This window comes from Pristiophorus japonicus, chromosome 7 (assembly GCF_044704955.1).
Source record: "Pristiophorus japonicus isolate sPriJap1 chromosome 7, sPriJap1.hap1, whole genome shotgun sequence".
Taxonomy (NCBI): Eukaryota; Metazoa; Chordata; class Chondrichthyes; family Pristiophoridae; genus Pristiophorus; species Pristiophorus japonicus.
In genome coordinates this window covers 249,634,935-249,659,373 of record NC_091983.1, presented here as the reverse complement: position 1 = coordinate 249,659,373, position 24,439 = coordinate 249,634,935, and the positions used below count along the sequence as shown (strand labels likewise).

The 24,439-nt window shown below is 45.7% G+C and overlaps 1 protein-coding gene across 1 annotated transcript in view; it reads right to left on the bottom strand.

The window, feature by feature from the left end:
• Positions 1-24,439, bottom strand: part of LOC139266717 (dynein axonemal heavy chain 6-like) — a 580,613-nt gene that overhangs the window by 96,760 nt on the left and 459,414 nt on the right. The window contains exons 30-31 of the mRNA XM_070884303.1: positions 22,714-22,945; positions 21,849-21,902 (exon numbers count right to left, since the gene is read on the bottom strand). Of these exons, the coding sequence (XP_070740404.1) occupies positions 21,849-21,902; positions 22,714-22,945 (286 nt within the window). The remainder of the gene's footprint in view (positions 1-21,848; positions 21,903-22,713; positions 22,946-24,439) is intronic.

Here is a 24,439-nt window from a genome sequence, read left to right as displayed (position 1 = left end):
GCTCTTGAATCTCCTGATGATTCTCATCAAACCAGTCCTGGTGTTTCCTGGTTGAGTGACCCAGCGTTTCTTTGCAGGCACTGGTTATGGAGGTCTGGAGGGCAGACCAAGCACTGTGGCATTCTGCGTCTTGGGGTCATCAAGACACGCCAGATTAGTTGTGAGGTGCTGACTGTAAAGGGCTCTCTTAGCTGGGTCCTTAAGTGCCCCGGCATTGACTTTTTTGTGACACTGCTTCTGCTGCCCTTCACTTTGGGGCTATGTTGATGTCAATGATGGATCGTATTAGGCGGTGGTCCATCCAGCTCCTGTCATGGCGCGGGTGATGCGCACATCCTTGCGATCCCTGGCTCGGATGATGACGTAGTCGAGCAGGTGCCAGTGTTTGGAGCAAGGGTTTTCCACGATGCCTTGTATTTGTCTCTCTGGCGGAACAAGGTGTTGGTGATGACAAGTTCATGCTCTAGACATTTTGTCAGGAGCAGGGTACCGCTGGAGTTGGCTTTCCCTACCCCCTCTCTGCCAATCACATCTCCCCAGAGGTCTGTGTCCTTGCCGACCCTGGCGTTGAAGTCACCGAGGAAGATAAGTTTGTCATCCGTGGGGACGCGGGACAGGGATTTTTCGAGGTTGGAGTAAAAACCCTCTATGGCCTCATCTGTTGCATCGAGTGTTGGGGTGTACGCACTGATGACTGTGGCACTGGTTCCGGGATAGGGTGAGTCGAAGCGTCATGAGGCGTTCGTTAGCCCCGCAGTGAGAGTCTTTGAGGCGGTCGACCAGCTCGTTTTTGATGGCGAAGCGGTGGAGGCAGTGTTCTGACTCTGGTTTCCCTTTCCAGAAGAAGGTGTAACCTCCACCTTGTTCCTTGAGCTGGCCTTCCCCTGCCCACCGGGTCTCGCTTAGGGCAACGATGTCGCTATCAAAGCGTCTAAGTTCACGTGCAACTATGGCGGTGCAGCGTTCCAGTCTGTCGCTGTTGTGGTTGTCCATGTGGGTCCTGACGTTCCAGGTCCCGAACTTTATGTTAGAGGAGTGGAAGATACCTGTGCATGATTTCTTTTAATGTGGGGTGGTCGTTGCACACTGGCTACCACACGGGCTTAGCTGAGCAAGGTCTTGGTCCAGTGGCAAGGGGGTCCAAGACGACTGGAGACCAGGCTCTGCTGTATGGGCCTAGTTGCCTGTGGCAAGATGTTGGCCGCAGGCTCGGCGCTGGGTAGCGCACTTGATGGTAGGTGGTCCGAGGCTTGGTTGGGGCAGGCATGGTGGGGGCCAGTGGTGCACTGGGGTTCAGAATGGGGGGGCAGGGGGGTCACAGCCATTGTGCTCACTTTAATCAACAATCTGGGGGAGGTGGGACCAGTACAAACCGGACGGTCTGCACCTGGGCAGGACCGGAACCAATGTCCTAGGGGGAGTGTTTGCTAGTGCTGTTGGGGAGGATTTAAACTAATATGGCAGGGGGATGGGAACCAATGCAGGGAGACAGAGGGAAACAAAAAGGAGGCAAAAGCAAAAGACAGAAAGGAGATGAGGAAAAGTGGAGGGCAGAGAAACCCAAGGCAAAGAACAAAAAGGGCCACTGTACAGCAAAATTCTAAAAGGACAAAGGGTGTTAAAAGAACAAGCCTGAAGGCTTTGTGTCTTAATGCAAGGAGTATCCGCAATAAAGTGGATGAATTAACTGTGCAAATAGATGTTAACAAATATGATGTGATTGGGATTACGGAGACGTGGCTCCAGGATGATCAGGGCTGGGAACTCAACATCCAGGGGTATTCAACATTCAGGAAAGATAGAATAAAAGGAAAAGGAGGTGGGGTAGCATTGCTGGTTAAGGAGCAAATTAAGGCAATAGTTCGGAAGGACATTAGCTTGGATGATGTGGAATCTATATGGGTAGAGCTGCAGAATACCAAAGGACAAAAAACGTTAGTGGGAGTTGTGTACAGACCTCCAAACAGTAGTAGTGATGTTGGGGAGGGCATCAAACATGAAATTAGGGGTGCGTGCAATAAAGGTGCAGCAGTTATAATGGGTGACTTTAATATGCACATAGATTGGGTTAACCAAACTGGAAGCAATACGGTGGAGGAGGATTTCCTGGAGTGCATAAGGGATGGTTTTTTAGACCAATATGTCGAGGAACCAACTAGGGGGGAGGCCATCTTAGACTGGGTGTTGTGTAATGAGAGAGGATTAATTAGCAATCTCGTTGTGCGAGGCCCCTTGGGGAAGAGTGACCATAATATGGTGGAATTCTGCATTAGGATGGAGAATGAAACAGTTAATTCAGAGACCATGGTCCAGAACTTAAAGAAGGGTAACTTTGAAGGTATGAGGCGTGAATTGGCTAGGATAGATTGGCGAATGATACTGAAGGGGTTGACTGTGGATGGGCAATGGCAGACATTTAGAGACCGCATGGATGAACTACAACAATTGTACATTCCTATCTGTCGTAAAAATAAAAAAGGGAGGGTGGCTCAACCGTGGCTATCAAGGGAAATCAGGGATAGCATTAAAGCCAAGGAAGTGGCATACAAATTGGCCAGAAATAGCAGAGAACCCGGGGACTGGGAGAAATTTAGAACTCGGCAGAGGAGGACAAAGGGTTTGATTAGGGCAGGGAAAATGGAGTACGAGAAGAAGCTTGCAGGGAACATTAAGACGGATTGTAAAAGTTTCTATAGATATGTAAAGAGAAAAAGGTTAGTAAAGACAAACGTAGGTCCCCTGCAGTCAGAATCAGGGGAAGTCATAACGGGGAACAAAGAAATGGCGGACCAATTGAACAAGTACTTTGGTTCGGTATTCACTGAGGAGGACACAAACAACCTTCCGGATATAAAAGGGGTCGGAGGGTCTAGTAAGGAGGAGGAACTGAGGGAAATCCTTATTAGTCGGGAAATTGTGTTGGGGAAATTGATGGGATTGAAGGCCGATAAATCCCCAGGGCCTGATGGACTGCATCCCAGAGTACTTAAGGAGGTGGCCTTGGAAATAGTGGATGCATTGACAGTCATTTTCCAACATTCCATTGACTCTGGATCAGTTCCTATGGAGTGGAGGGTAGCCAATGTAACCCCACTTTTTTAAAAAGGAGGGAGAGAGAAAACAGGGAATTACAGACCGGTCAGCCTGACATCGGTAGTGGGTAAAATGATGGAATCAATTATTAAGGATGTCATCGCAGTGCATTTGGAAAGAGGTAATATGATAGGTCCAAGTCAGCATGGATTTGTGAAAGGGAAATCATGCTTGACAAATCTTCTGGAATTTTTTGAGGATGTTTCCAGTAGAGTGGACAAGGGAGAACCAGTTGATGTGGTATATTTGGACTTTCAGAAGGCTTTCGACAAGGTCCCACACAAGAGATTAATGTGCAAAGTTAAAGCACATGGGATTGGGGTAGGGTGCTGACATGGATTGAGAACTGGTTGTCAGACAGGAAGCAAAGAGTAGGAGTAAATGGGGACTTTTCAGAATGGCAGGCAGTGACTAGTGGGGTACCGCAAGGTTCTGTGCTGGGGCCCCAGCTGTTTACACTGTACATTAATGATTTAGACGAGTGGATTAAATGTAGTATCTCCAAATTTGCGGATGACACTAAGTTGGGTGGCAGTGTGAGCTGCAAGGAGGATTCTATGAGGCTGCAGAGCGACTTGGATAGGTTAGGTGAGTGGGCAAATGCATGGCAGATGAAGTATAATGTGGATAAATGTGAGGTTATCCACTTTGGTGGTAAAAACAGGGAGACAGACTATTATCTGAATGGTGACAGATTAGGAAAAGGGCAGGTGCAAAGAGACCTGGGTGTCATGGTACATCAGTCATTGAAGGTTGACATGCAGGTACAGCAGGCGGTTAAGAAAGCAAATGGCATGTTGGCCTTCATAGCGAGGGGATTTGAGTACAAGGGCAGGGAGGTGTTGCTACAATTGTACAGGGCCTTGGTGAGGCCACACCTGGAGTATTGTGTACAGTTTTGGTCTCCTAACCTGAGGAAGGACATTCTTGCTATTGAGGGAGTGCAGCGAAGGTTCACCAGACTGATTCCCGGGATGGCGGGACTGACCTATCAAGAAAGACTGGATCAACTGGGCTTGTATTCACTGGAGTTCAGAAGAATGAGAGGGGACCTCATAGAAACGTTTAAAATTCTGACGGGGTTAGACAGGTTAGATGCAGGAAGAATGTTCCCAATGTTGGGGAAGTCCAGAACCAGGGGACACAGTCTAAGGATAAGGGGGAAGCCATTTAGGACCGAGATGAGGAGGAATTTCTTCACCCAGAGAATGGTGAACCTGTGGAATTCTCTACCACAGAAAGTTGTTGAGGCCAATTCACTAAATATATTCAAAAAGGAGTTAGATGATGTCCTTACTACTAGGGGAATCAAGGGGTATGGTGAGAAAGCAGGAATGGGGTACTGAAGTTGCATGTTCAGCCATGAACTCATTGAATGGCGGTGCAGGCTAGAAGGGCCGAATGGCCTACTCCTGCACCTATTTTCTATGTTTCTATGTTTCTATTGACTGGCCAAACCAAATTAGTAACAATACTGTGGCAGATGAATTCCTGGAGTGAGTACGAGATGTTTTTTTTAGACCAGTATGTTGAGCAGCCTACTTGGGAACAGGCTATCCTAGATTGGGTATTGTGTAATGAGAAGGGGTTAATTAACAGTCTTCTTGTACAGGGTCCTTTCGGGAAGAGCGACCATAACATGATTGAAATCTTTATTAAGATAGAAACTGAAATAGTCCAATCCGATACTAGGGTCCTAAATCTAAACAAAGGAAACTACGAAGGTATGGGGAATGAATTGGCGATGATAGATTGGGAAGATTCATTAAAAGGCATGATGGTGGATAGGCAATAGCTAACATTTAAGGAACGAATGCATGAATTGCAACAATTATACATTCCTTTCTGGCGTAAAAACACAAAAGGAAAAGTGGCCCAACCATGGCTAACAAAAGAAATTAAGGATAGTATTAGATCCAAAGAGGAGTTATACAAAGTTGCCAGAAAAAGTAGCAAGCGTGAGGATTGGGAGCAGTTTAGAATTCAGCAAAAAAGGACCAAGAGATTGATTAAGAGGGGAAAAACAGAGTATGAGAGTAAACTTGCAAGGAACATAAAAACCGACTGCAAAAGTTTCTACAAGTACGTAAAAATAAAAAAGATAGTGAAGACAAATGTAGGTCCTTTACAGACAGAAACAGGAGAATTTATAATTGGGAACAAGGAAATGGCAGAACAATTAAATAAATACTTTGGTTCTGTCTTCACGGAAGAGAACACAAATAACATCCCAGAAATGCAAGGTAACCAAGGGTCTAGTGAGCAAGAGGAATTAAAGGAAATGATTATTAGTAAGAAAATATTCTGGAGAAACTAATGGGACTGAAGGCCGATAAATCCCCAGGGCCTGATGATTTACATCCCAGAGTACTAAAAGTGGTAGCCATGGAAATAGTAGATGCTTTGGTTGTTATCTTCCAAAATTCTATAGATTATGGAACAGTTCCTGCAGATTGGAGGGTGGAAAATGTAACCCCACTATTTAAAAAAGGAGGGAGAGAGAAAACGGGGAACTACAGACCGGTCAGCCTGACATCAGTAGTAAGGAAAATGCCGGAATCTATTATAAAGGATGTGATAATGGCACACTTAGATAATATCAATGGGATTAAATAAAGTCAACATGCATTTATGAAAGGAAAATCATGTTTGACAAACCTACTGGAGTTTTTTGAGGATGTAACTGATAGAATAGATAAGGGAGAACCTGTGGATATAGTATATTTGGATTTTCAGAAGGTCTTTGATAAAGTCCCACATAAGAGGTTAGTGTGCAAAATTAAAGCACATTGGATTGGGGGTAATGTATTGGCATGAATTGAAAATTGGTTAACTGATAGGAAACAGAGAGTAGGAATAAACGGGTCTTTTTCGGGGTGGCGGACAATGACTAATGGAGTACCACGGGGATTAGTGCTTGAGCCCCAGCTATTCACAATATATATAAATGATTTGGATGAGGGAACCAAATGTAATATTTCCAAGTTTGCTGGCGACAGAAAGCTAGGTGGGATTGTGAGTTGTGAGGAGGATGCAAAGACGCTGCAAGGCGATTTAGATAGGTTGAGTGAGTGGACAAACACATGGCAGATGCAGTATAACGTGGATAAATGTGAAGTTATCCACTTTGGTAGGAAAAACATAAGGACAAAGTATTATTTAAATGATGATGGCTTGGGAAGTGTCGATGTACAGAGGCACCTGGGTGTCCTTGTACACCAGTCATTGAAAGCAAACATGCAGGTGCAGCAAGCAGTTAGGAAGGCTGATGGTATGTTGGCCTTCATTTCAAGAGGATTTGAGTACAGGAGCAAGGATGTCTTACTACAGTTATACAAGACCTTGGTGAGACCACACCTGAAGTATTGTGTGCAGTTTTGGTCTCCTTACCTAAGAAAGGATATACTTGCCATAGAGGGAGTGCAGCGAAGGTTCAGCAGACTGATACCTAGGATGGCAGGACTGTCGTATGAGGAAAGATTGGGTCGACTAGGTCTGTATTCACTAGAGTTTAGAAGAATGAGAGGGATCTCATTGAAACGTATAAAATTCTGGCCTCGTTGGATAGACTGGATGAGGGGAGGATGTTTTCCCTGGCTGGGAAGTCTAGAACAAGGGGTCACAGTCTCAGGATGCGGGGTAGTAAATTTAGGACCGAGATGAGGAGAAATGTTTTCACTCAGAGGGTGGTGAACCTGTGGAATTCTCTACCACAAAAGGCTGTGGAGGCCAAGTCACTGAATATATTTAAGAGGGAGATCAATACAGCGAGGAGAAAAGGCAAAAAAGAAGTAGAAAGGAATCAAAAGGTGACGTCACAGCCAATGGGGTAAGTGATTGGCTGGTGATTGGTGAGTGGCTTTTCTTTTTATTTTTTATATCAGTAAGTAAACTGTAACATTGTTGTTACCAATTTAAGTGTATCTAAGGGTTAAGTCATGGCAGGAGAGCTTGGTCACATGTTATGCTCCTCCTGTACCATGTGGGAACTCAGGGACACTTCCGGTGTCCCTGACGACTACGTGTGTGAGAAGTGTATCCGCCTCCATCTCCTGACGGACCGCGTTGCGGATTTGGAGCTGAGGGTGGATTCACTCTGGAGCATCCACGATGCTGAGAATGACATAAGTGGCACATGTAGTGAGTTGGTCTTACTGCATGAGAAGGATCCACAGCCAGCTAGGGAATGGAAGACCAGCAGGAAGAGTAGTACAAAGAAGGTAGTGCAGGGGTCCCATCTGGTCATCCCCCTGCAAAATAGATACACTGCTTTGAGTGCTGTTGAGGGAGATGACTCATCAGGGGAGAGCAGCAGCAGCCAAGTTCATGACACCGTGGCTGGCTCTGATGTACAGGAGGGCATGAAAAAGAGTGGGAGAGCGATAGTGATAGGGGATTCAATTGTAAGGGGAATAGATAGGCGTTTCTGCGGCCGCAACCGAGACTCCAGGATGGTATGTTGCCTCCCTGGTGCAAGGGTCAAGGATGTCTCCGAGCGAGTGCAGGACATTCTAAAAAGGGAGGGACAACAGCCAGTTGTCGTGGTGCACATTGGTACCAACGACATAGGTAAAAAAAAGAGACAAATTTAAGGAGCTAGGAGCTAAATTAAAAAGTAGGACTTCAAAAGTAGTAATCTCGGCATTGCTACCAGTACCACGTGCGAGTCAGAGTAGGTATCGCAGGATAGCACAGATGAATACGTGGCTTGAGCAGTGGTGCAGCAGGGAGGGATTCAAATTCGTGGGGCATTGGAACAGGTTCTGGGGGAGGTGGGACCAGTACAAACTGGACGGTCTGCACTTGGGCAGGACTGGAACCAATGTCCTAGGGGAGTGTTTGCTAATGCTGTTGGGGAGGAGTTAAACTAATATGGCAGGGGGATGGGAACCAATACAGGGAGACAGAGGGAAACAAAAAGGAGACAAAAACAAAAGACAGAAAAGAGATGAGTAAAAGTGGAGAGCAGAGAAACCAAAGGCAAGAAACAAAAAGGGCCACTGAATATAAAAGGGCTGCAGGAGGAGTAAAAACTAAAAATCATGATTTAAAAACTAGGATGAAAACACTCTACCTAAATGCACGCAGCATTAGAAATAAAGTAAATGAGTTGACGGCACAAATCATGACAAATGGGTATGATTTGGTAGCCATTACAGAAACATGGTTGCAGGGTGGCCAAGATTGGGAATTAAACATACAGGGGTATCTGACGATTCAGAAAGATAGACAAGAAGGGAAAGGAGGTGGGGTAGCTCTGTTAATAAAAGATGATATCAGGGCAGTTGTGAGGGATGATATTGGCTCGAATGAACAAAATGTTGAATCATTGTGGGTGGAGATTAGAGATAGTAAGGGGAAAAAGTCACTGGACGGTGTAGTTTATAGGCCCCCAAATAATAACTTCAGGGAATAATGGAGGCATGTGAAAAAGGAACGGCAGTAGTCATGGGGGACTTTAACCTACATATCGATTGGTCAAATCAAATCGCACGGGGTAGCCTGGAGGAGGAATTCATAGAATGCATACGGGATTGTTTCTTAGAACAGTATGTCACAGAACCTACAAGGGAGCAAGCCATCTTAGATCTGGTCCTGTGTAATGAGACAGGAAAAATAAACGATCTCCTCGTAAAAGATCCTCTCGGAATGAGTGATCACAATATGGTTGAATTTGTAATACAGGTTGAGGATGAGGAAGTTGTGACAGAAACGAGCGCACTATGCTTAAACAAAGGGGACTACAGTGGGATGAGGGCAGAGTTGACTAAAGTAGACTGGAAACAAGGACTAAACGGTGGCACAATTGAGGAACAGTGGAGGACTTTTAAGGAGCTCTTTCATAGTGCGCAACAAAAATTTATTCCAGTGAAAAAGAAGGGCGGCAAGAGAAGGGATAACCAGCTGTGGCTAACCAAGGAAATAAAGGAAAGTATCAAATCAAACACCAATGCATATAAGGTGGCCAAGGTTAGTGGGAAACTAGAGGATTGGGAAAGTTTTAAGCAACAGCAAAGAATGACTAAAAAAGCACTAAAGAAAGGGAAGATAGATTACGAAGGTAAACTTGTGCAAAACATAAAAACAGATAGTAAAAGCTTTTACAGATATATAAAACGGAAAAGAGTGACTGAAGTAAATGTTGGTCCCTTAGAAGATAAGAAGGGGGATTTAATAATGGGAAATGTGGAAATGGCTGAGACCTTAAACAATTATTTTGCTTCCATCTTCACAGTGGAAGACACAAAAACCATGCCAAAATTTGCAGGCCACAGGAATGTGGGAAGGGAGGACCTTGAGACAATCACTATCACTAGGGGGGTAGTGCTGGACAGGCTAATGGGACTCAAGGTAGACAAGTCCCCTGGTCCTGATGAAATGAATCCCAGGGTATTAAAAGAGATGGCAGAAGTTATAGCAGATGCATTCGTTATAATCTACCAAAGTTCTCTGGACTCTGGGGAGGTACCAGCGGATTGGAAAGCAGCTAATGTAACACCTCTGTTTAAAAAAGGGGGCAGGCAAAAGGCAGGTAACTTTCGGCCGGTTAGTTTAACATCTGTAGCGGGGAAAATGCTTGAAACTATCATTAAGGAAGAAATAGCGGGACATCTAGATAGGAATAGTGGAATCAAGCAGACGCAACATGGATTCATGAAAGGGAAATCATGTTTAACTAACTTACTGGAATTCTTTGAGGATATAACGAGCATGGTGGATAGAGGTGTACCGATGGATGTGGTGTATTTAGATTTCCAAAAGGCATTCGATAAGGTGCCACACAAAAGGTTACTGCAGAAGATAAAGGTACGTGGAGTCAGAGAAAATGTATTAGCATGGATAGAGAATTGGCTGGCGAACAGAAAGCAGAGAGTCGGGATAAATGGGTCCTTTTCGGGTTGGAAATCAGTGGTTAGTGGTGTGTCACAGGGATCAGTGCTGGGACCACAACTGTTTACAATATACATAGATGACCTAGAAGAGGGGACAGAGTGTAGTGCAACAAAATTTGTAGATGACACTAAGATTAGTGGGAAAACGGGTTGTGTAGAGGACTCAGAGAGACTGCATGGAGATTTGGATAGATTAAGCGAATGGGCTAAGGTTTGGCAGATGGAATACAATGTCGGAAAGTGTGAGGTCATCCACCTTGGGAAAAAAAACAGTAAAAGGGAATATTATTTGAATGGGGAGAAATTACAACATGCTGTGGTGCAGAGGGACCTGGGGGTCCTTGTGCATGAATCCCAAAAGGTTAGTTTGCAGGTGCAGCAGGTAATCAGGAAGGCGAATGGAATGTTGGCCTTCATTGCGAGAGGGATGGAGTACAAAAGCAGGGAGGTCTTGCTGCAACTGTACAGGGTATTGGTGAGGCCGCACCTGGAGTACTGCGTGCAGTTTTGGTCACCTTACTTAAGGAAGGATATACTAGCTTTGGAAGGGGTACAGAGACGATTCACTAGGCTGATTCCAGAAATGAGGGGGTTACCTTATGATGATAGATTGAGTAGACTGGGTCTTTACTCGTTGGAGTTCAGAAGGGTGAGGGGTAATCTTATAGAAACATTTAAAATCATGAAAGGGATAGACAAGATAGAGGCAGAGAGGTTGTTTACACTGGTAAGGGAGACTAGAACTAGGGGGCACAGCCTCACAATACGGGGGAGCCAATTTAAAACCGAGTTGAGAAGGAATTTCTTCTCCCAGAGGGTTGTGAATCTGTGGAATTCTCTGCCCAAGGAAGCAGTTGAGGCTAGCTCATTGAATGTATTCAACTCACAGATAGATAGATTTTTAACTAATAAGGGAATTCAGGGTTACGGGGAGAGGGCGGGTAAGTGGAGCTGAGTCCACGGCCAGATCAGCCATGATCTTATTGAATGGCGGAGCAGGCTCGAGGGGCTAGATGGTCTACTCCTGTTCCTAATTCTTATGTTCTTATGTTCTTATAATAGATTTCTAGAAACAAAAGGCATCAAGGGGTATAGGAAAAAAGCAGGAATATGGTGTTGCGATAGAGGATCAGCCATATTATATTGAATGGCGGTGCAGACTCGAAAGGCCGAATGACCTACTACTGTTCCTATTTTCTATGTATCTATTTTTCGAAAAGCTTCCCACTATCGAGGTTAAACTGACTGACCTGTCGTTGCTGGGTTTATCCTTGCACCCATTTTTGAACAATTTGCAAATCTCTTGTCCTCTTGCACCAGCCCCGTGTCCAAGGAGGATTGGACGATTATATTACTAGACTGTGTCTTCTTTTGTTATTTCGGTTTATTTCTTGCTTTCGATTCTGTGGGTTTTTTGGTCACGTTCTAAGTTTAATCCTGATTTTATCTCGGCAAACCTACCGTTCATCAGATTTAGCCGCTGCCGAGATTCAGCTCCCTCTGTACAGAATGGACACTCTTTTTAGGGGCTGAATGGCTTCGTCCTGTTCCTTTGGATATTCTGCTTGACCTCGGGGGTTTAGAGGATGAGGAGTAGTTCCATAGACAGGAGCAGAGGCAGGTACACCTGCGGGGGAGGGGGGCTCAGTGGAACTGTGGGTGTACGAACAAGGACACAGTGACATGGACCTGTGCAGGAAGCATCGACTTCACCGGGGAGGCAGTCTCTCAGAACCCGGCCCTCTCCTGTGGATGGATCTTTCCCGCCCTGTCCTGACAATTCCCCGGCATAAGAACATAAGAAATAGGAACAGGAGTAGGCCACCTGGCCCCTCGAGCCTGCTCCACCATTTAATCATGGCTGATCTGATCATGGACTCAGCTCCACTTCCCTGCCCGCTCCCCATAACCCTTTATTCCTTATCGCTCAAAAATCTTGTCTATCTCCGCCTTAAATATATTCAATGACCCAGCCTCCACAGCTCTCTCGGGAAGAGAATTCCATACATTTACAACCCTCAGAGAGAAGAAATTCGTCCTCACCTCAGTTTTAAATGGGCGGCCCCTTATTCTGAGACTATGTCCCCTAGTTTTAGTTTCCCCAATGTGGAAACATCCTCTCTGCATCTACCTTGTCGAGCCCCATCATTATCTTATATGTCTCATTCTTCTGAACTCCAATGAGTATAGGTCCAACTTATCCTCATATGTCAACCACCCCCCCCATCTCCGGAATCAACCTAGTGAACCTCCTCTGAACAGCCTCCAATTCAAGTATACCCTTCCTTAAATACGGATTCCAAAACTGTACGCAGTACTCCAGGTGTGGCCTCACCAATACCCTGTACAGTTGTAGCAGGACTTCTCTGCTTTGAAACTATATGCCCCTTACAATAAAGGCCAACATTCCATTTGCCTTCCTGATTACTTGCTGTACCTGCATACTAACCTTTTGTGTTTCATGCACAAGAACCCTCAGGTGCCTCTGCACTGCAGCACTTTGTAATTTTTCTCCATATAAATGATAATTTGCTTTTCTATTTTTTCTGCCAAAGTGGATAATCTCACATTTTCCCACATGGCATGGCTTTTCCTGACTCACTGACCACTGGAGCCCACAGTCTCCAGCACATCTACGATGACATTCCATTTAGAGCCACAGCTGTGCTTAGTGTAATGTATGAAGAAAGAGTCAGACTGAACACTGTGAGCTCAAAGTAAAGTGTGACCTTAGTTTTTATTGCAGGTCTCCAGAGTGCTTCTCCAACCTGTGAAGCCTCCTTAAATACCTGTGCTCCCAGGGGATGAGCCCTCTGGTGGCTGTACAGAGTACATACAAGTTTACACATATAACAACACCCCGCCCCCAAGTCAATCGTGTAACTATTTACAATGTGAGTCGATCTGGGGCCCTTCTTGCCCTGGCTGATCGTCTCGGTGTGAAAGCTGGTGTTGTTGAATCATTTGTTGGGCTCTCGCTGGGCTGTTGTGCAGCTGGTCTTGCTGGGCTGCCTGGTGTGTGGGTCCTGCTGGGCTGCTGTGGATGATGGGTTCTGCTTCGTGGTCAACCGTGGTGCCAGTTGCCACTAGTGTGTATGTTGGGGGATCAAGAAAGGTAGGGTCCAAGGTGGGTTGCTCAGGATAGTCCGTGAATCTGAGTTTGATTTGGTCCAAGTGTTTCCGGTGAATGAGTCCATTTTAAAGTTTGACCCGAAACATCCTGCTCCCCTCTTTGGCCACGACGGTGCCGGAAAGCCACTTGGGACCTTGTCCATAATTTAATACAAATACAGGATAATTGATTTCAATCTCGCGTGACACGTTTGCGCTATCATGGCATGAACTTTGTTGAAGCCGCCTGCTCTCTACCTGTTCATGTAGATCAGGGTGAATTAACGAGAGCCTTGTCTTAAGTGCCCTTTTCATGAGCAGTTCCGCAGGTGGGATCCCAGTGAATGAGTCGGATCTCGAGCGGTAGCTAAGCAGGACTCTAGGATAGGCGAGTCTGCAGTGAGCCTTCAGTTACCCTCTTCAAGCCTTGCTTGATGGTTTGCACTGCTCTCTCTGCCTGACTATTGGACGCTGGTTTAAACGGGGCAGATGTGACATGTTTGATCCCGTTACGGGTCATGAATTCTTTGAACTCAGCACTGGTAAAACATGGCCCGTTGTCGCTCACCAGGACATCGGGTAGGCCATGTGTGGCAAACATGGCCTGCAGGCTTTCAGTAGTGGCAGCGGACGTGCTAGCCGACATTATCTCACATTCAATCCACTTGGAGTACGCATCTACAACCACAAGGAACATTTTACCCAAGAACAGGCCTGCATAGTCGATGTGTACCCTAGACCATGGTTTGGAGGGCCAAGACCATAAACTTAGCAGCGCCTCCCTGGGTGCATTGCTTAACTGCGAGCATGTATTACATCAGTGAACGCAGGACTCTAAGTCCGCATCGATACCGGGCCACCACACGTGGGATCTGGCTATCGCTTTCATCATTACGATGCCTGGGTGGGTACTGTGGAGGTCATTGATGAAGGTGTCTCTGCCCATCTTGGGGACCACTACTCGATTGCCCCACAGAAGGCAGTCTGCCTGTATAGACATTTCATCGTTGCGCCGCTGGAACGGCTTTATCGCTTCCTGCATTTCCATTGGGACACTGCACCAGCTCCCGTGAAGCACACAGCTTTTGACTAGAGATAATAAGGGGTTCTGGCTTGTCCAGGTTTTGATCTGCCGGGCAGTGACTGGTGATTGCTCACTCTCAAATGCTTCCATAACCATGGCTAGATCTGCGGGCTGCGCCATTTCCACCCCTGTGGTGGGCAATGGCAGCCTACTGAGAATATTGACGCAGTTTTCTGTGCCTGACCTGCGGCGGATGGCGTAGTTGTATGCGGACAACATGAGCGCCCATCTTTGGATACGGCCCAATGCGTTGGTATTTATCCCTTTACTCTCGGAGAACAGAGATATAAGTGGCTTATGTTCAGTTTCCAATTTGAATGTTAGCCCAAACAAGTATTGATGCATTTTCTTTACCCCACAGACACATGATAACGCTTCTTTCTCAATCATGCTGTCGGCTTTCTCAGCCTTAGACAGACTCCTGGATGCATAAGCAACCAGTTGCAGTTTCCTGAAATCATTAGCTTGTTGCAATACACACCCAACGCCATATGACGACGCATCATATGCTAGTACCAAACGCTTACATGGATCATACAACACAAGCAATTTGTTTGAGCGTAACAATTTTTTCGCTTTTACAAAGGCATTTTCTTGGTTTTTGCCCCAAACCCATTCGTCCCCTTTTCATAATAAGATATGCAGTGGTTCGAACAGTGTGCTGAGACCCGGTAAGAAGTTTGCAAAGTAGTTCAGGAGTCCCAGAAACGACCGCAGCTCCGTTACATTCTGTGACCTCGGTGCGTTCTCGATTGCCTCCGTCTTCGCGTTGGTGGGCCTAATGCCATCTGCCGCAATCCTCCTTCCCAGGAACTCCACTTCAGGTGCCAGGAAAACTCACTTCGGCCGTTTTAACCTGAGCCCCACGCGGTTGAGTCGACTAAGAATCTCCTCCAGGTTCTGCAGATGCTTGACTGTGTTCCGACCTGTGACCAAGATATCGTCCTGGAAGACCAGGGTGTGCGGGACCGACTTCAGTAAGCTATCCATGTTTCTCTGGAATATCACCGCCGCCAATCGGATGCCAAATGGGCATCTGTTATAAACAAAAAGACCTTTGTGCATGTTGATGCAGGTGAGGGCCTTAGATGATTCCTCCAGTTCCTGTGTCATGTAGGCTGAAGTCAGATCCAGCTTCGTGAACGTCTTTCCTCCCGCCAGCAAAGAGGCCGTTGGCCTTTGGTAGTGGGTATTGGTCCTGCAGGGAGATACAATTGATAGTTACTTTGTAATCACCACAGATTCTGACGGTGCTGTCTTCCTTGAGGACTGAAACGATAGGACTGGCCCACTCGTTGAACTCAATCGGGGAAATGATGCCCTTTCTTTGCAGCCGGTCTAGCTCGATCTCTACCCTTTCTCTCATCATGTACGGTACTGCTCTCGCCTTGTGATGGATGGGTCGCGCCCCTGGGATTAGGTGGACCTGAACTTTTGCTCCTTGGAATTTCCCGATGCCTGGTTCGAACAGCGAAGGAAATTTGTTTAAGACTTGGGCACACGAAGTGTTGTCAGCGGGCGATAGCGCTCGGACGTCGTCCCAGTTCCAGCGTATCTTTCCCATGGGACCATCGCCTGGTACCACGCAGAGTGGTAGCTTGTGCACCGCTCCATCGTAGGAGACCTTTACAGTAGCACTGCCAATTACAGGAATCAGTTCTTTTGTGTAAGTTCTTAGTTTCGTGCGAACTGGAGTTAAGACTGGCCTTGAGGCCTTGTACCACAACCTTTCGAAAGTCTTTTTGCCCATGATGGACTGGCTCGCGCCCGTGTCCAGCTCCATTGACACCAGGAGTCCATTTAGTTCAACATTCAGCATTATCGGGGGACAATTCGTGGTGAATGTGTGCACCCCATGTACCTCTGCCTCCTCGATCTGAGGCTCTGGTTCGTCGTGATCCTCCGTGGATCTGTCCTCCTCATCAACAGGCTTAGCAGCTCGCCTGCACACTCGTTGGAGGTATCCCATTGTTCCACAGCCCTTGCAAACCTACTCTTTGAATCGGCATGAATGGAAACGATGATCACCCCCGCAGCGCCAACAAGGTGTTAATGGCCTTGCATTCATCACCCTTGATGGTGGACTCTGAGACATCTGCGGACGTGCAGCTGCAGGTATGTGTGACCTGCCCTGTACGTTACGATTCAAAAACAACATCACTTTGTTCACAGTACTTGTAGCAGCACCTGTGTGCTGAGAGATATTCTTCGTATTGTCACTGGTGGCAATGAACGCCTGGGCTATCGCTATGGCCTTACTCAAGGTTGGGGTCTCTACAGTCAAAAATTTGCGAAGTATGGTTTCGTGGCCAATGCCAAGTACGAAAAAGTCTCTGAACATGTGCTCCAAATGTCCTTCAAATTTTCAATGTCCTGCAAGGCGTCTTAGCTCGGCGACATAACTCGCCACTTCCTGGCCTTCAGACCTTTTGTAGGTGTAGAATCGGTACCTCGCCATCAGAACACTTTCCTTCGGGTTCAAATGCTCTCGGACCAGTGTGTACAAATCATCGTACGATTTCTCCGTGGGTTTCGCTGGAGTGAGCAGGTTCTTCATCAGGCCATACGTTGGTGCCCCACAGACGGAGAAGAGGATCGCCCTTCGTTTGGCAGCGCTCTCTTCCCCATCCAGCTCATTGGCCACGAAGTATTGGTCAAGTCGCTCCACAAAAGTTTCCCAATCATCTCCCTCCGAGAATTTCTCCAGGATGCCCACTGTTCTTTGCATCTTTGGGTTCACTATCTGTATCTCATCGCCAGTTGTAGTGTACGGAGAAAGAGTTAGACTGAACACTGTGAGCTCAAAGTAAAGTGTGACCTTAGTCTTTTATTGCAGGTCTCCAGAGTGCCTCTCCAACCTGTGAAGCCTCCTTAAATACCTGTGCTCCCAAGGGATTATGGGATCCCTTGGGACTCCAGGGGATGAGCCCTCTGGTAGCTGTACAGAGTAAATACAAGTTTACATATATAAAATTTAGTACCTCGATTAAGGAGATCTCTGCTTCAGATACCAGAAATGTCCCATTCCTCAGCACTAGCACCTTGCTGAGCACACAGTTCGCAGAACTCTGATGATTATGATCTTTGTTAAGCTGGAGTTAATACTGAATCCAAACAGTTTCAGGTAATGTTTTCAGCCCTTCTACCTACTGAGCCGCACATAAGTGTGGGCCTTTAAATTGACCAAAGGTCAGGGCCTTGCTTCACTGGCACCCTGAACCGCAGCCAATTGTTAAATGTCAGATATTATTGGATCACATGCTCCAGCAAATCTGACGCCTCCTGATTTGCCACATATGGCCGTCAGAAACAAATACATGATGGTGTGCAATCTACCATTTTACCCAGTTGCTGGTGAATAAACGACAGCTTTCAACTGCACCATATCGCACTCATATTTTTAATTTCCATATTTTGAGGCAAATTCTTACATTCATCAAGATAAGCATACACCTGAGGCATACACCACGGGTTAGATACAGAGTAAAGAAAGTATGCAGGTACAGCAAGTGATCAGGAAGGCCAAAGAGGATGGAGTATAAAAGCAGGGAAGTCTTGCTACGGTTATACAAGATATTGGTGAGGCCATACCTGGAATACTGTCCCATCAAACACTCCCAGGACAGGTACAGGGGGTTAGATACAGAGTAAAGCTCAATTTACACTGTCCCATCAAACACTCCCAGGACAGGTACAGGGGGTTAGATACAGAGTAAAGCTCAATTTACACTGTCCCATCAAACACTCCCAGGGCAGTTACAGGGGGTTAGATACAGAGTAAAGCTCCCTCTACACTGTCCCATCAAACACTCCCAGGGCAGTTACAGGGGGTTAGATACAGAGTAAAGCTCCCTCTACACTGTCCCATCAAACACTCCCAGGACAGGTACAGGGGGTTAGATACAGAGTAAAGCTCCCTCTACACTGTCCCATCAAACACTCCCAGGGCTGGTACAGCACGGGTTAGATACAGAGTAAAGCTCCCTCTACATTGTCCCATCAAACACTCCCAGGGCAGGTACAGCACGGGGTTATATACAGAGTAAAGCTCCCTCTACACTGTTCCATCAAACACTCCCAGGACAGGTATAGCACGGGTTAGATACAGAGTAAGGTTCCCTCTACACTGTCCCATCAAACATTCCCAGGGCAGGTACAGCACGGGTTAGATACAGAGTAAGGTTCCCTCTACACTGTCCCATCAAACACTCCCAGTGCACGTTCAGCACAGGGTTAGATACAGGGGCCCAGGGGCAGCATGGCCACCCCACACTGCGATATGTGTGCACACTCGGTCCGTGCAGCAGAGCAGGTCTGCCGTCGTATTGGATAACCCTTGCCACTGGACCAAGACCTAGTTTTGACAAGCCTGTGTGGTGGCTGGTGTGCAATGGCCACCACACGTTAAAAAAATCCCGCACAGGCATCTTCCACCCTTCAGGATGTAGTTCAGGACCGGGAATATTAGGTCCTTCATTGAAACACCTGTGAACTCATTCTTTTTTGGCGTGGAAGCAAATAATCCTTGCTTCGAGGGACTGCCTACGATGATGATGATGAGATACAGAGTAAAGCTCACTCTACACTGTCCCATCAAACACTCCCAGGGCAGGTACAGCACGGGTTAGATATAGAGTAAAGCTCCCTCTACACTGTCCCATCAAACACTCCCAGGGCAGGTACAGCATGGGTTATTTTTTTTAGAAATAGGAACAGGAGTAGGCGATACGACCCCTCGAGCGTTCTCCGCCATTCAATAAGATCATGGCTGATCCAATCTTGGACTAAGCTCCACTTCCCTGCCCGCTCCCCATAACCTCTTATCCCCTTATCGTTTAAGAAACTGTCTATTTCTATCTTAAATTTATTCAATGTCCCGGCTTCCACAGCTCTCGGAGGCAGCAAATTCCACAGATTTACAACCCTCTGAGAGAAGAAATTTCTCCTCGTCTCTGTTTTAAATGGGCGGCCCCTTATTGTCAGAGCGTGCCCTCTAGTTCTAGTCTCCCCTATCAGTGGAAACCTCCTCTCTGCATCCACCTTGTCAAACCCCCTCATAATCTTATAGGTTTCGATAAGATCGCCTCTCATTTTTCTGAATTCCAATGAGTAGAGGCCCAACATACTCAACCTTCCCTCATAAGTCAACCCTCTCATCTCCGGAATCAACCTAGTGAACCTTCTCTGTACTGCCTCCAAAGCAAATATGGAAACTAAAACTACACGCAGTATTCCAAGTGTGGTCTCACCAATACCTTATATGGCTGTAGTAAGATTACCCTGCTTTTATACTCCATCCCCTTTGCAATAAAGGCCAAGATACCATTGGCCTTCCTGATCACTTGCTGTACCTTTTGTGTTTCATGCACAAGTACCCCCAGGTCCCGCTGTACTGCGGCACTTTGCAATCTATCTCCATTTAAATAATAACTTGTTCTTTGATTTTTTTTCTGCCAAAGTGCATGACCTCACACTTTCCAACGTTATACTCCATCTGCCAAATTTTTGCCCACTCACTTAGCCTGTCTATGTCCTTTTGCAGATTTTTTGTGTCCTCCTCACACATTGCTTTTCCTCCCATCTTTGTATCATCAGCAAACTTGGCTACATTACACTCAGTCCCTTCTTCCAAGTCGTTAATATAGATTGTAAATAGTTGGGGTCCCAGCACTGATCCCTGCGGCACCCCACTAGTTACTGGTTGTCAACCAGAGAATGAACCATTTATCCTGACTCTCTGTTTTCTGTTAGTTAGCCAATCCTCTATCCATGCTAATATATTACCCCCAACCCTGTGAACTTTTATCTTGTGCAGTAACCTTTTATGTGGCATCTTGTCAAATGCCTTCTGGAAGTCCAAATACACCACATCCACTGGTTCCCCTTTATCCACCCTGTTCGTTATATCCTCAAAGAGCTCCAGCAAATTTGTCAAACATGACTTCCCCTTCATAAATCCATGCTGACTCTGCCTGACAGAATTTTGCTTTTCCAAATGTCCTGCTACTATTTCTTTAATAATGGATTCCAACATTTTCCCAACCACAGATGTTAGGCTAACTGGTCTATAGTTTCCTGTTTTTTGTCTGCGTTCTTTTTTAAATAGGGGCGTTCCATTTGCAGTTTTCCAATCAGCTGGGACCTCCCCAGAATCCAGGGAATTTTGGTAAATTACAACCAATGCATCCACAATCCCAGCCGCTACTTCTCTTAAGACCTTGGATGCAAGCCATCAGGTCCAGGGGATTTGTCTGCCTTTAGTCCCATTATCTTACTGAGTATCACCTCCTTAGTGATTATGACTGGATTAAGTTCCTCCCCCCTATAGCCCCTAGATATCCACTGTTGGAATATTGTTAGTGTCCTCTACCGTAAAGACTGATAGAAACTCTGAACAAATATTTTGTATCAGCTCCATGTTCCCCATTACTAATTCCCCGGTCTCGTCCTCTAAGGGACCAACATTTACTTTAGCCATTCTTCTCCTTTCTTTACACCTATAGAAACTCTTGCTATCTGTTTTTATATTTTGCGCTAGTTTACTTTCATAGTCTATCTTCCCTTTCTTAATCATTTTTTAAGTCGTTCTTTACTGGCTTTTAAAAGCTTCCCAGTCTTCTGTCCTCCCACTAGTTTGGGCCACTTTGTATGTTTTTAATTGGATGCCATCCTTTACAGGTTAGATACAGAGTAAAGCTCCCTCTACACTGTCCCATCAAACACTCCCAGGGCAGGTATAGCACTGGTTAGATACAGTGTAAACCTACCTCTACACTGTCCCATCAAACACTTCCAGGGCAGGTACAGCATGGGTTAGATACAGTGTAAACCTACCTCTACACTGTCCCATCAAACACTTCCAGGGCAGGTACAGCACGGGTTCGATACAGAGTGAAGTTCCCTCTACACTGTCCCATCAAACACTCCCAGGACAGGTACAGGATGTATTAGATACAGAGTAAAGCTCCCTCTACACTGTCCCATCAAACACTCCAAGGACAGGTAACAACCCCTACCACACCATTCACTTCCAAATCCAGCCATCCTAACAGTCAGCTGAGAGATGGGGGAAAGAGGAGCAAGGAAATTTTCGACCCAACATTATGAACGGCAAACAAGTCCGGGCCTTCGAGACGATGGATGGTGCGCCAATTTGCTGAGGCACCTAATCTAGTCTACTAAGGTCCTCCTGGGTCAGAGACTAATGACCGAGGTAAGTTAAGGCCAACTCGGTGTCCAGCCAAGGTTAACATAGAAAATAGGTGTAGGAGTAGCCATTCGGCTCTTCGAGCCTGCACCACCATTCAATAAGATCATTGCTGATCATTCCCTCAGTACCCCTTTCCTGCTTTCTCTCCATACCCCTTGATCCCTTTAGCCGTAAGGGCCATATCTAACTCCCTCTTGAATATATCCAATGAACTGGCATCAACAACTCTCTGCAGCAGGGAATTCCACAGGTTAACAACTCTCTGAGTGAAGAAGTTTCTCCTCATCTCAGTCCTAAATCGCCTACCCCTTATCCTAAGACTGTGTCCCCTGGTTCTGGACTTCCCCAACATCGGGAACATTCTTCCCGCATCTAACCTGTCCCGTCCCGTCAGAATCTTCATTCACCTGCAAAACCCTTGTTGTTTGGCGCAGTGAATGGTGTCGAGTATTTTTACCTTATAATCCAGACCTTCAGAGCAGTTGAAGACAACACAGTGCTTTCCCAGAGCCTGAAAAACAGAACCACAGTATATTTTATTCTGCTTTTTGCTTGCTGTAATCCCATTGAGTGTGAAATTGTGATATAACCTTGATAAATAAATCACTGGTTAAGCCTCAGCTGGAGTGTTGTTGCCAACTCTAGGAACCACATTTTAGGAAGGATGTCCCGGCTTTAGGAGAGGAGAGGAGATTTATTAGAATGCTACAGGGGATGAGGGACTTCACTTCAGTGGAAAAGCTGGGGTTATTATCCATACAGCAGAGAAGGTTAAGGGCAGATTTAATAGAGGTGTTCAAAATTAGGATGGGTTTCAATCGAGTAAATATGGAGAAACTGTTTCCAGAGAGTAGATAACATAGGACACAGATTTAAGATAATTGGCAAAAGTGCCAGAGGTGGTGAGATGAGGAAACATTTTTTATGCAGCGAGTGGGAATTTGGAATGCACTGCCTGAAAGGGTGGTGGAAACAGATTCAATGGTAACTTTCAAAAGGGAATTGGATAAATACTTAAAGAGAAACATTTGCTGGGCTATGGGGAAAGAGCAGGGGGTGCAAGACTAAGAGCCAACAGCAGCACAATGCACAATGGGCGAATGGCCTCCTTCTATGCTGTATGATTCTATGAAAAAAAGCAGGCTTGTTGGACATAATGGCTTTTCCCATTGTTACTGCTCCTTGCTTAGTTTTAATGGCTGAAAGCCTCCATTAAAATAGCAAACACGGAAGTTTGGTGCCGAATATCGAGGTATACGATCTGACGAAGGAGTCAGGGTAATAGATAACATTCTAATCACTGCATCGCGCTGCACACTTACTTTAGCGAGGTCCTTGACTGTTGCTGTTTTGCCAGTCCCTGTTGGTCCTGCTGGCGAGCCTCCGAGGTTCAGGTGCAGGGCTCCGGTAAGAGTCAGCCAGCAGCGGTCAGTGAGTGGCGTGATTACTAATCGGGGCGAGCAGCCAAGATACTCATAGCCATAGGTGAAGGAGCTTTTGGCCTGGACCACATAGCAAGTGTTGTTTTGCATATTCCACTCATAACGTAACTGCCTGAAACACAGATTTTCTGTCAGGGCTCTTCTCCGTGGCTTTCAAACACAAAACACTCTGATAGTATGACAATGACCCCAAGACCAATGCACAGTCACAACGCATCTTAATGTACCTGGTGTGCTTCGAGTTGCATCATTAGACAGCCTGGTACGACTCTGCTTCAGCGTGGATACAAAGTCCCATTCAATTTTAATTAGTAACGCTATTCACAGCCTGACAGATTACCTTTGTAGATCATCCATACGCACATACAAACATACATGCAAATATACACGCACACAGTATACACGCACACATATATACAAACATACACATACATAAACATACACTGTGCATGTTCTATCTCTGTATTTATATGTTTGTGTGTTTATATATTATATATGTATGTATGTATATCTATATGTTTGTATGTATACAACATACCACTGTGTGCCTGTTCTCTATATATATATAAATATGGGGTCTGAAATCGCGCTCCACACGGGCGTATACGAGGCGCATGCACCTAAATCCGGCACTTGCGATCTGTCAAAAATTCTATCAACAAATCGCTTCCGAAACTAAAGGGCCTCCACGGGTGGAGAGTTGGGCTAGTTGCCCAGCGAATGTCCTTCAAATTCTTATAGAAACATAGAAACAAGGTGCAGGAGTAGGCCATTCGGCCCTTCGAGCCTGCACCGCCATTCAATGAGTTCATGGCTGAACATGCAACTTCAGTACCCCATTCCTGCTTTCTCCTAGTAGTAAGGACTACATCTAACTCCTAACTTATGACTGAAACAAGCAGGTATAAGTCCTGCTTTTAACAATGTAAGACTTTTAAAGGACAGAAAAAGGCATTAAAAAAATAATTTAAACATTTAAAATCCTGTTAAATAAGGTAAGTTTATTTTTAGACCCTTTAAAATATGTAAATTTATTTTTCAAAAAATTAGGACACAATTAAGATTCAAAAAAATTACATTTCGGTTTTAAATAATTAATTAAATTCCATTTTTATTCATTTGAAATATGTGATTTTTTTTGGAGTAATTTTCAGTGTTTGTGTGTTTTTGGGGGTATTCCTATAGGTATGTTAGGTTGGGCTGGCCCACTGATGCGTATGAAACCCATACACTCCTGGGATACGTCTGTCTCTAAGCAGGCCTTTGCATAGAGGGCCAGAAATGCAAGCCTCTAAACCTCCGGGACCACCAGGTAGATTCGTAGAAATGTTTCAGGTCGAAGGCAGCCTCCAACCGCAATTTCTGGGCCAAAATATGTATCAGTGTTAAATCCCAGTAACTTACTGAGGATTGAATCCTGTGACCATACAGTAATATCATATCCTGCCAGATGCTCCACACAGTATAGTGGATAAAGGTTGCTGGGGATTTCAAATATCCTGAATAAACACTTGCAGGATAGCCCTAAATATAAAACTACCTAAACATGATAACAGTCACTAACTAAAACATGAACAGGGTCACTATTACGCAGCATTTCCAATAA